The sequence below is a fragment of the Eublepharis macularius genome, chromosome 5 (genome assembly GCF_028583425.1).
Source record: "Eublepharis macularius isolate TG4126 chromosome 5, MPM_Emac_v1.0, whole genome shotgun sequence".
NCBI classification, from domain to species: Eukaryota; Metazoa; Chordata; class Lepidosauria; order Squamata; family Eublepharidae; genus Eublepharis; species Eublepharis macularius.
In genome coordinates this window covers 103,905,511-103,917,623 of record NC_072794.1, presented here as the reverse complement: position 1 = coordinate 103,917,623, position 12,113 = coordinate 103,905,511, and the positions used below count along the sequence as shown (strand labels likewise).

At 42.7% G+C, this 12,113-nt stretch overlaps 1 protein-coding gene across 1 annotated transcript in view; it reads left to right on the top strand.

Annotated features, from left to right (window-relative positions):
- ELAPOR1 (endosome-lysosome associated apoptosis and autophagy regulator 1) overlaps positions 1 to 12,113 on the top strand; it is a 91,424-nt gene that overhangs the window by 44,538 nt on the left and 34,773 nt on the right. Inside the window, exons 4-8 of the mRNA XM_054981898.1 lie at positions 3,035 to 3,182; positions 6,684 to 6,764; positions 7,292 to 7,397; positions 7,529 to 7,678; positions 9,749 to 9,837. Coding sequence (XP_054837873.1) covers positions 3,035 to 3,182; positions 6,684 to 6,764; positions 7,292 to 7,397; positions 7,529 to 7,678; positions 9,749 to 9,837 — 574 coding nt within the window. The remainder of the gene's footprint in view (positions 1 to 3,034; positions 3,183 to 6,683; positions 6,765 to 7,291; positions 7,398 to 7,528; positions 7,679 to 9,748; positions 9,838 to 12,113) is intronic.

Here is a 12,113-nt window from a genome sequence, read left to right as displayed (position 1 = left end):
AAAAAATGCTTTCTATAACTTCACTGTAGCCAGGAAGGTGGTTCCTACCTCAAAATGGCCAATCTGGCCACCTGGATCCATGCTATGGTAACATCACGACTTGACTATTTTAATGTACTATACACAGGTATCCCATCTAAGTTAACTAGGAGACTCCAATTGGTGCAAAATGCTGCGGCTCAGCTGTTATTAGGATCAAGCAGGAGCATGAGTATCACTCCCATCCTGCAGTCGCTGCATTGGCTGCCTATCAGTTACCATTCCCAGTTCAAGGTATTGGTTATCACATGCAGAGCTCTTCACGGCCTTGGTTCAGCATACCTATGGGACCGCCTCCCTCCCTGTGTTCCCCCACAGCAGCTTCACTCATCTGAACAGGGTCTCCTGCAGGTGCCACCCTGCACATGGGCAAAATCAACAGCTGCCCATACACATGCATTATTTATGAAAATGCCCTTAATATTGATTGTACTAATCTCACACTATGTAATCCACCTTGAGTCTCAGTGAGAAAGGCGGGTGATTGATAAATAAATAAATAAGCGAGATATAGAGCTGGATATCATCTGCATATTTATGGCATCTGATTTCTCTTAAAGGCTTTACATAGAGTTTGAATAACATGGAGGATAAGATTGCCCCTTGTGAGACCCCGCACTGAAGACAGCTGGTCTCCAACGGGAACCCTTTCAATCTATTCCATGAGGAACACTTTCAACCAATCAGAGGCAAATCCCCTGATACCTACTTTTGCTTCCAAATGCCTCAACAATACTCTCTTCTCTCCTTGTTTTTTCCCTTTCTCTTATACATTATGAGAAATGACTGTGCGTTTAAGGTTGCTGGATTGCAGTCCATAGATCTTGTCTGCCTCCTTAAAGATTGAGGTTGCAGGAGAAGATGCATCCTCTGCCTGAGCCTCCATTGGTTCTTGTGGCCTTCCTTCTTTCTTCTCTGATGGACCATAGCAAGAAGGATCCTGTTTCATCCTGCTGAAGGGGGAAGGCAGGAGAATTGGGTGGACAACAGGACAGATGGAGGACCAGGAGGGAGAAGAGTGGCATTTTCTTCCTGCTGCTTTGAAACTTTTAAAAGTGTCAGTGAGAACTCTGTATTATAATCTAGCAATGTTGACTCACATGTAGATAAAGGCTGCCCTTACTTGTGTTTAGCTATCACAGAGTATTTTCCAGCAGTTAGAGAGATTAACCTGAAACCAGAAGACCTGGGTTAGAGTTCCTCTACCAGCCCTCACTTGCTGTGTGCTTGTGTTACTTGTTGTATGAAAAAATATATTAAACACTGTAAAGTGCTTTGCATATTCAAAAACTCCAGAAATTGGGGTAGTAGTTGTAGTAGTTCTCTTGCCTGAAGAAACTTGGTAGAGAGTGGTGCTGAGATTTAAAAAAAAAAGGTAAAGGTAGTCCCTTGTGCAAGCACTGAGTCATTACTGACCCATGGGGGGACGTCGCATCATGATGTTTTCTTAGAAGACTTTTTGTTAAAGGATGGTTTGCCATTGCTTTCCCCAGTCATCTACACTTTACCCCCAGGAAACTGGGTACTCATTTTACCGACCTCGGAAGGATGGAAGGCTGAGTCAACCTTGAGCTGGCTACCTGAACCCAGCTTCTGCCGGGATCGAACTCAGGTCGTGAGCAGAGCTTGGGCTGCAGCAGGGCTGGATCTAGGGTTGTTGGCACCCAGGGCAACCCAAGTCCGGCTCCTCGCTCCTGGTGCTGCGTGATGATGTTACTTCCATGACATCATCACGCAGGGAGGAGCGTGCCGCCTGCGCGGCTTGCCGGCTGCCCCGGTGTGCCACGGAGTTGGCGGAGGCAGCGCGGGTGGCTGGGAAGCCACCCACGCCATTTGCTTGCTCTGCAGGACAGGGGGCAGCCGGCCGCCCCCTGTCCTGCGGGGCAGGTGAATGGCATGGGCGGCCTTCCAGCCACCCGCGCTGCCATTCACCTGCCCCGCAGGACAGAGGGCGCGCAGCAAGCCAGCCGCCCCCTGTACTGCGGGATAGGTGAATGGCGCGGGTTGCCTCCCAGCCACCTGCACTGCCATTCACCTGCCCCACAGGACGGGGCGTGCAGCAAGCCGGCTGCGCCCTGTCCTGCTGGGTAGATGAATGGCGTGGGCGGCCTCCCAGCCCCCTGCGCTGCTGCCTGCACACTCCCAGCGACTCCCCCCCCTGCCCCCCCATCGATCCGGCCCTGGGCTGCAATACTTCCACTTACCACTCTGCACCAGAGTGCAGAGGGAAAATGTTCAAAATATATAAACATGTGGAAGCTTGAATGCAAGGTGCACATATGACCATGTGCCCCTTGAATCTTCCCAGCTTTGTGCCATGCCAAGTCAGCCCATACCAATGGACCCACATTAAGCCTGATGCAGGTCACTTCTGTCTGAGCACAGGGCACTTCCTAATTAAAATAAAAACAAGAACACATTACACAACTTGCTTGTTTGTTTTTGGTGTCTCTGCCATGTCAGTAACAATTATATTAACTGTGATGGAAGATTAATCAGGAGAATAAAGTTTGTCTATTCTTCCTATGCCCACACTCTCTCCCTCTCCCCATGCATAACACAACACAACACAACACAACACAACACAACACAACACAACACAACACAACACAACATAACATAACATAACATAACATAACATAACATATAACAGGACTTGTCCCTAGAGTAACCTGTAGAGGATCTGCTGTGTATGGTAAAAAGTGCTGGAAAGTGGTGGTTTACAATGTTAGCCTGGACAAGCTAACTGCAGCCTGGTTCCTTGAGTGCCTGGCATGGATGTTCCTAGAAAACATCCTGCCTCTGACCAGGAATGCCTATTTCCTAAATACTGCTCCATATTTTTCAATTGAGTCACATAACATTTGGGGTCTATGCTTTTAACTTTCTTGTCCCAACAATTACTGTAACTCCCTTGTAATATTTTGAGAATGCCTGATTTCTAGAGCACTCCCATCTCTCCTGAGTTTTTCTCTTTCTTTCCATTCTGTTCCAGGTCAAAGTGGATTCCTATGGGAGATTTCATTGCCTCCAACACAGATGAGTGCACAGCCACTCTCATGTATGCTGTTAATCTCAAGCAATCTGGTTCTGTCTCCTTTGAGTACATCTATCCAGACAGCAGCATCGTCTTCGAGTTCTTTGTATGTTTCCCAAGGATCTCTCTCTCTATTGTATGCTGTGCCAGGGAGGGTTTCTCTTATGCACAGCCTTTAAAAATTGACCATCCCTGCATTCAGCTTCTGAGGCTGTGTGAGAATCTCTCTACACGTTACTAAGTACCTAGGGACGCTCAAGTGCAGGATTGTACTGTATGTGTCATCCTCAATTCATGTGCAGGCTGTTCTTGTTCTGCACACGTGAATGCCAGTTTCACAGGAGCTCCCTTTATGTAATTGCATCTGCAAGTGATTCTGGAGGGCAAAGCGCCAATTCAGCTCTGTTTTTGCTGTGAGAACAAGCACTGTAAGCTCCTTTGAATTGCCAATTTGCATTTCTTCAAGGTGTGAGAAAGTGTCAAGATGTGCATTTCAATGAATGGATGTGGGGGAAACTGGAATACTTTTAGCAGTAGAGGAGGAACAGATACGTGGAGCAAATTGAAGTGTGGCTGTGCGAGTGAGCACATGGAAAGTTGGAGGGGGGCACATGAAATGAGGTTCACTTGAGCATCCCTAGGTACTTAGTAATGTGTAGAGAGACTCTTAAGAGGGATGCATTCTTAAAGTTGTTCCACACAATCTGTGGTTCGAATGTCCCTCAGACAATCATAAGAAGAGACACACAGAGTCCTGTGAATGAAGCAAGTCTACTACATTTATTAAACGTGGAGGAATGAAGGTTACACAGCAAGTAAAGGGTTCCCTTGTGTCCAGTGCTCATCAAAGCTACAATAGCTGTGCAAAGCATTTTATACCTTTTGATTAATTACGATATTTGTTATTCTATTGGCTCAGATATTACTGTGGTCCCCATTGGCTCAAGTGGGCTACCACCTCTAATGATACAATAGTCCAGGGGTATTCTCATTGGAAGAAATAACTTTGGTCAACAGCATATTTACAATATTTCCCGATTGCCATTGCTTATCTTATCAGCACTTGTTTTATCTTTAGAAGGAACATCTCCCTTCCTTTCCCACACATCTCTTCCATAGGCTTTTCACTTTGCCTACTTCTCTGGCCTATGTAACATTTTACCAAGGGTGCCCCAATGTCGCTTTTGGCAATCTTGTATGCTGGGTTCCGTGGGAGGGGATCGCTCTCCCTTCCTGAGGAATGTGCCTGCAGTTGCATTTAGCACCCATTCCCTTTGCTCTGGGGTTTCTTCTCAGCCTTGAAAGGTACTGCTAATCTCATTAACTCATAGCTAGCTTCCTTCTTTCCCATTCTCCTATTGCTACATTTGGCATGAACAGCTTTACTAAGGAGTTTCTGTAGTAAGTGCAGGTGCAGGTGTAACTACCTTATAGCAAGCTTCACAGTGGCTGGTCTCAATCTTCACAGTGATTAACATACATAACATACATTCTGCTTTGGTCATTTTGTTTCACGTCTCATTCTCTTGCAAGTTGCATTGCAAATACTACATTAGCTCCTGAGAGTAATAATGCAGGCAGTAATAAAGGCACATAAAGGTACATGAAATATTCTTCTTCATTAAATCTACTTCCCACAAAGTCAAGGAAAAGAGGTTTGCATTTAAACCAGAAACTAAAGAAGAAGAGTGAAGTTGATATCATGCATTCTAGAAAATCATCTACCTACCTGTTGAACCCTTTTCTTAAACTATATTTGGAGGCAGTAATCATTTTTTGTAGCTCTGTAAGGCACAATTATCTCCTCTCCTTGATGCTTGAGATAATGCATGCTCACTTTTGTTTTTTAATAAAAGAGGAAGTATTATTTTGGTGCCTTCTTTTTCCTTATACATTTGTAGTGTATAGGGATCAAAAAGATCTTTCACATTTCCCAAAGCTATTAACATATATTGCCATGGTGTGTTGCAGTTAGCTGAACAACTCTCAGGTGTCTTGAGGCACATCTTGTGATTATTTTTTAACCATTACTATGTCCTCTACATTGTTTTAAGAGTGTGTCAGTTACACAAATGGCAGCCCTGCAGCATTAAAAGGGATGCCAAATAATTAATCTTAAACCTGTTATCCATATATTCTGGTTTAGATGGGTACCCTGTATTGTTGGAGAACAGATTAAAGTACTTTCTCCAGACAGTGTGTATAGGAGCTTAGAATAATGTATCATAGTTTATCACATCTGAGTTATTTAAAAGCAGGTTAAAACTACCTTAAATAAAAATAAATTAAAATGCCATAAATAAATTTCTGGCCAAGCTATTTCTAGCCAGGCATTCTCTTACAGTATTAAACCTGGCCACTACTAAGAGCTTTGTATTTCTTCCATCAGCAAAAGTGGACTATACCAAAACACTTTGTTTTAAAGGTTTATCTTACACCAGTGCTTACAACCAGGGCTCATTTTGAGGGGGAATGCGCAGGAATGCAGTTCCGGTAGTTCTCCAAAGAGGTCACATGTCTGGTGGCCCCGCCCACCTGATTTTTGGCTATTTTGGGCCCGTTTTGGCCTGGATTGGGCCCAAAATGGCCAGGATCGGGCCTCTGACGGGTGGTGGATCACTCTCCTGTTCAGCAGCGTCCCAATTCTGACCATTTTGGGCCCCTTTTCTGCCATTTTCAGCCCCTTTTTGCCATTTTGGGCCCAATTTCATCCCTGAATGGCCAAGATTGGGTCCAAAACAGCCAGGATAGGTGAGGTCAGGGGGTGTGGCATATGCAAATCAGTTGTGCTAATGACATATTTCTGGTGCTAATCCTAACAGAAAGAGCGGGTGTTCCATTAGTCCAAAAATCCCAAAAGAAATACCCTTGGAACCCAGAAATCACACTACAAGTTTGAATAGTTTTGAAAAATGACCTTGCAATTAGCAGAAGATACAGTCCTGGGTATATAGAACGAAATGGATTTGATACTTATACATATTGGCTGAGTGTAATCATAGGCTGTGAAGAAGAACTGCCGAAACGAGCTGTGTAGGACGCTGGCGGGCTCGTTGCCAACCTCCTGGTGATCCCCAGCCATTTGTGCCATTGTGCTTTGGAATATTTTGGGTCAGTTGGAAACAGTGAAATATCTGTCTGCTGACTTTTTGCCACATCGGCTATTGAGCTTTTACTGTACCAGCCATTGATGTCTTGGAATCTTATCAGGATACCACCATGGACTGATAAACTATTGGATGGTTCACTGGAAGGACTTTGCTTTGATTGATAATTGGACATACAACTGGATTGTGTATATATTTATATATTTATTCATTGTATTATATTAATTGCATTATATTGATTGCATGTACTTTGATTGCACTGATTATAGTAATATTTTGTACACCTTGTAGTGTGATTTCTGGGTTCCAAGGGTATTTCTTTTGGGATATTTCTGGTGCTGTCAGGGGGCGTGGCATATGCTAATGAATTATGCTAATGAGTTCCTCCAGCTCTCTTTCTACGAAATGACCCCTGCTTACAACAGAGAATTCGCTTAATTCATTTCCCCATGTACACAATTCTATCTTCACCCTGCATTCTTATTTCTTATTTATTGCAGGTTCAGAATGATCAGTGCCAACCAACAGTGGAGGAGTCACGATGGATGAAGTCCACAGAAAAAGGGTGGGAGATACACACTGTAAGTGCAGGAGTTCATTCAGATGGCCACAGCGCTTGTGGATTTACAGCCAATGGTGGCTTGAGGAAACAAAACTATCTTCCATTCTGGGAGCCAGCACGAAACTCTTAAGCAACCCAGGATAGGGTTGTTAGGGATGGGGAATTTCCAAAATCCACTTTTTTAGATATAGATATTTCAAACAGAAAATCATGGTTCCATTTTGTAACTTCAGCCCTTGAAATTGTTTTACATAGAGCACCTTGGGATGGTGCTCTAAAAGGAGGATAGGAGGGCTTGGGAAGACGTTGCCTGCCTCCAAGCATCTACAGAGTGAAATTCTGAATTTTTGCAGAACCTGCTTTCCTGCCCTCTGCTCTTCAAATTTCTCTTTGATCAAAAAGGAATTGATTAGAAACTTACTCCAAATCCCCGAAAAGGAGGAAAAGAAAACGATTGCTAGATTTCAGGAAAAACCTGAAGAGGAATTAAGAGAATTTCTTTTAGCAATCCTAAACCAGAATTTGTAATACGTTCAATATTTGTAGGTGGAGCTGGGTCGTGGCAACAACGTCTTGTACTGGAGAACAACAGCCTTTTCTGTGTGGTCCAAAGCTCCCAAGCCTGTGTTGGTGAAGAACATCGGGATTACAGGTTTGTGTTTGGCTGGTGCATGCCTTGAGTCTGGCACCCTAAAGAGTATCAGCTGCTCTTGTGCTGATGGTAGCCAGAGGACTCGTTTGTTCAGTGCAACCCAGCCTCTCCCTTTCTCTTGTCCTCTCTAGGAGTGGCCTACACGTCAGAATGCTTTCCTTGCAAAGCAGGCACCTACACTTCCAAGTCAGGCTCTTCCTTCTGCCAACAGTGCCCAGCAAACTCCTACTCCGGCAAAGGAGCAACGTTCTGCCATCAGTGTGAGCCCACCATGTACTCAGGTAATCCCTCAGGGGTCTAAATTATCAGTTGTAATAGGCAGTGTTTTCCATATTCCAACCTGCTTATACAGTTGTCATCTCAATCTGCAGACCAAGTTTACCACTCTTTAACTTAAAATCACATTGCATCTGCTTTCACAAGCAAAATAGTATGTGTTGCTGCTTTTTAAAAAAACCCTTCAAAAATGTTATCTCTCACATTACCATTGCCATGCTCAGAGACTCTGCTTATTTAAAAACTTGCTTTGATGATGAGATGCACTGTGTACTCCTCCCACTACCAAATACAGAGTGTCAAGGAGACAGGAGGAGCTTAGTGCACTCCTACAGGTGTTGCACCTGCAAAAAGGCCTCCAACAGTTGTTCCCAGGCATGGATATCAGGAGCATTAAGATGTACATTTGTGCCTGTGCACCTTGCTAGACTCTAGAGCCTCTAGGCAGGCATAGCACATGAACATTCTCCAGAATGAAAGTAATCCCAAATCCATTTCTTCTCTTTCATCCCATTTTTCCCTCTAGGCTGTTTTTTAGCCTTATCATGCTTTGCTGCCTTCACTATGATTCATGATCGAAGGAGGGGCAGTGATAAGATAGGCATAAACACCACTCCTCTATACTCCTTGGATCGTGACTAAGTCCCATTTTTCATTTCCAGCAGCTTGCTTCTCGTGGGTGCCACCACCTCATGTGAATATACAAATCTCATGTGGACTGAGTTACTCCTAGCACATTCCCATCTCCTCTGACAGATGGTGGCTCTCCAGGCTCCCAGACAAAGATCTTTCACAGCCTTGGTGCCTGACATCCTTGCCCTACAAAAGACACGCACACACAAAAAAGTCTCTTCTAAGAGCCTACATGGTGTCGTGGTTAGGGCATTGGATTATAACAGAGTAGACCAAGATTAAAAATCCTGCTCATTTATGAAACTTGCTGGGTGACACAAACTTTCAGCCTAACCTACTTTGCAGGGTTGTTATGAGGATAAAATGGAAAATTGGAGAACTATGTATACTACCATCAGGTCCTTAATGGCAGTGCAGAACAAAATGTTATAGAGGTAAGCAAGTCCTATAGCACTGAGTTGGGGACAACAGTCATGTATTTGATAGGTGTGTTAAAATGTCTAAGTAGCTTCAATAGCAGAAAGAGCAGTGAAATCTGCTGTCTAGTGGATGAAAATCAGCTGAAGCTTTTAGACTGCATGTGTTGCTATCGCTATGAAATGGTGCCAGAGGGTTTTTTCCTCGAGACTCTAGAAAGATGACTGAAACCAAATTATACCTGTACAGGATCCTGTTGTCTAAGGATGAATTCATTTAGGCACACTATGTGCTCTAGTACAGGTAGACAGCAAATTGAGGCCAAGGAGCACTGGAAGCTGTGGGCTGAAGTACACATGACTTGGGGATCCAGGCCCAGTGGAGTGACAGAACATCTGCTTTGCATGCAGAAGGTCCTGGGTTCAATCCAGTGACCCTGGAGAGCTGCTGCCAGTCAGAGCAGACAATACTGACAGGGGTCTTACTCAGTATAAGGCAGCTTCATATGTTCCCCTGACATGCAAGAAAGCTGCAAAAATCATCCACAGCTGCCCCCCCCCCTATAAATTAGGGCCTATATTGTGCCTGTCTTTTTACAGACCCTTTCCCTGATCCTGATCTGAAAATCTGTGTACTTTTGCGTGACATTATTTGGAGAATCACATATAGTGTGTTTTTATCTGGTAATAATAATCATATGGGCAGAGGTTTTATCAACATTTTTGAAGTAGAATAGTTATTATTGTCAAAGCTGAAGCATTTTACCAGGCTGTTAGAAAGTATGAGGGGAGAGAATCAACAGACTACCTCAAATAACCCCTTTTCCTAACTTGAGGAAGAGGGAGTCCTATTTTAACTGGAAATACCGGATAGGGGGAATGTCCTGTCCTCAATGCAAGATTTTTGGAATGTCTTACAGCTTTTATTTTTCTTGCCCCACTAGCAAAGGTCCTGAGATTTTTCTGCCATGGATCTTTTGTATTTGTATGTTTATAACCACAAACTTACTTCTTTTTGCAATCAAGAACCAGGTTCTGCAGAGTGCAAACCTCGCCCAGCCTGCACAGATAAGGATTATTTTTATACTCATACAGCCTGTGATACAAATGGAGAGGTATGTAACTTCAGGGATTCTTTACTGTTAATGGTACTGATATGTGAACCATGGGACCTTTATTTAGCTTTCATTTATTTACCATTTATTATTGAGAACCTTCAAGAATTAATGAATGGCTTTTGTATGTGAAGAGCACCCCGGAGTGGATACAATTTCTGAATGAAAGCACTTTCTTAATCAGGAGAAGGAACCCTTATGCTGTATTTATACCACCTGATTTCCTTCCAGAAGAAGGTGGGGAAAGCTATTCTGCCTTCTCTCTCCTTCTCTTGGAATATTTAAATGATGTTTTTTGTACATGCACAGATATCTATACATGAATTGCTAATTTATTTATGTGTTTAAAAATTACACCCTGCCCTTACTACATTCTCAATGGCTTACGTTTGGTCGTAAAATATATGAAAACTAATTACAAGAGTCAAACTATCAAATAAAGGAGAAAAGGGCAATAGCAGTTCATCAATAAAACCACTGCAAAACTAGAGTCTCACATGCCCTATGAAAGACAATAAAGAGGATTTTTCACATTCCAGAAAGTGGGGGCCTCAGCCAAGAAGATGTCTAATTGTTGCAATCAGACTGGCTGAATAGAGGGCATTATCTGTAGGGCCTACTGAGCTGCTTTCATCTGTGAGTTCACATGGATATATTGCTTGCCTGCTGGAAAAGTTTTTATTGGTAATAACCAGCACCTTGAATTGAACATGGAAGCTATTGGTAACCAGTATAGATTTTTTAAAAAATCATGTGTGTACATCATCACCTGTCTCCAAAAGATGATCAGGTGGCTGCATTTTGGAAAAACTTAAGTTTCTGAATTACCTTCAGGGGTGGCCCCACATATAAGCACATTGCAGTACTCTAGCCTGGAAGTTACAGTGGCATGGTCATATCAGCTGAGGCTAGGAGTAAGCTTACTTAAAGAGAAAAATGCTATGTCAAGTGAAGTTCAATGCAGTCTACTCAAACATGAACAGATTATCTGGCAACAAAGCATCTAGCCTGCCACTTGAAGAACAGCTTGGAGATGTATTCCCAAGATCTGCTGTCAAACTGTATTTCTTGCAGACAATAACCAAACATTCTGCAAATGTTGAAATGCACATTCTCTACTTCACAAAGATACAGCTTTCTGCGGCCGCCACACACCTGGTGAAACCCAGCATTACTCCTCAGCAGCTGCTCAGAAATCTATGGAAGTACCAAATAAACACCGTGCTATGGACTAATGAAACACAATACAAAGTTTACTTGTAACAGTGCTTAATTGTCTAATACATAACTGTAAATGTGCAGGCAGACATATAACTACAAACCAAAATAATATACAAATACAAAATATACAAAAAATATTCTCTCCACAATATCAGTCTTATGCACATCCGGTTTTGCCATGCATTTCAATGCCTTCCTCAGGCATTCCTCATCAACACAAGGACTGAAGATTGAAGACTGATATTGTGGAGACAATGTTTTTTTTATATTTGGTTTGTGGTTATATATCTGCCTGCACATCTACATTTATGTATTAGACAATCAAGCACTGTTACAAGTAAACTTTGTATTATGTTTCATTAGTCCATAGCACGGTGTTTATTTGGTACTTCTAATGTTCACACCATGGTCCAGTTGTACCTAACTGAAATCTATGGAAGCAGAGAAGCACTAATGCTAGGCTGAACTGTGTGAGCAGAGGCTGTGAAAAATGCTGCCTTCTCTAAAATGTTAATTGTCTTTTTAAAAAAAACCTTTCTTTGCAATGAACATATTAAATTACTAAAAAAAGAAACAAAAATCAAAAAAGAAAACAAAACAAAAAGAAAAAATGCTGCCTTCTTTTGCAGGAAAGGCAGCATGTAGTTAATGCAGGGTCATCCAAATCTTCCTTTGACTTTCCTTTTTACTAGTAAATAGAACGTTGGATTTGGACCTGGGAAATCTGAGTTCAGATCATTGCTTCTGTCAGGAACCCACTCATTGGCTTTGGGCAAGTCACCGTCTCTCACGTCTAGTTTTGCCGTAAAAAGCAGCTAACATATGTTTATGTCTTGGTGGGATAAGCATGGCTTCTTCATCTTCACTTGGTTAAAGACAGACGTGTCAGCAACTGATTGGGATTGCCGTGCTGATGGTACTTAATAATGGCTCTCCTTCCAAGCTTCAGATGGGCTTCAGTCTGCCTTAAAAAAAATTAAATGTCATATGAACTTGTATTTAATTTATTGTGATCCAGCATCTTTTTGTTTATTTTAAAAAGGGACAATCAGTTT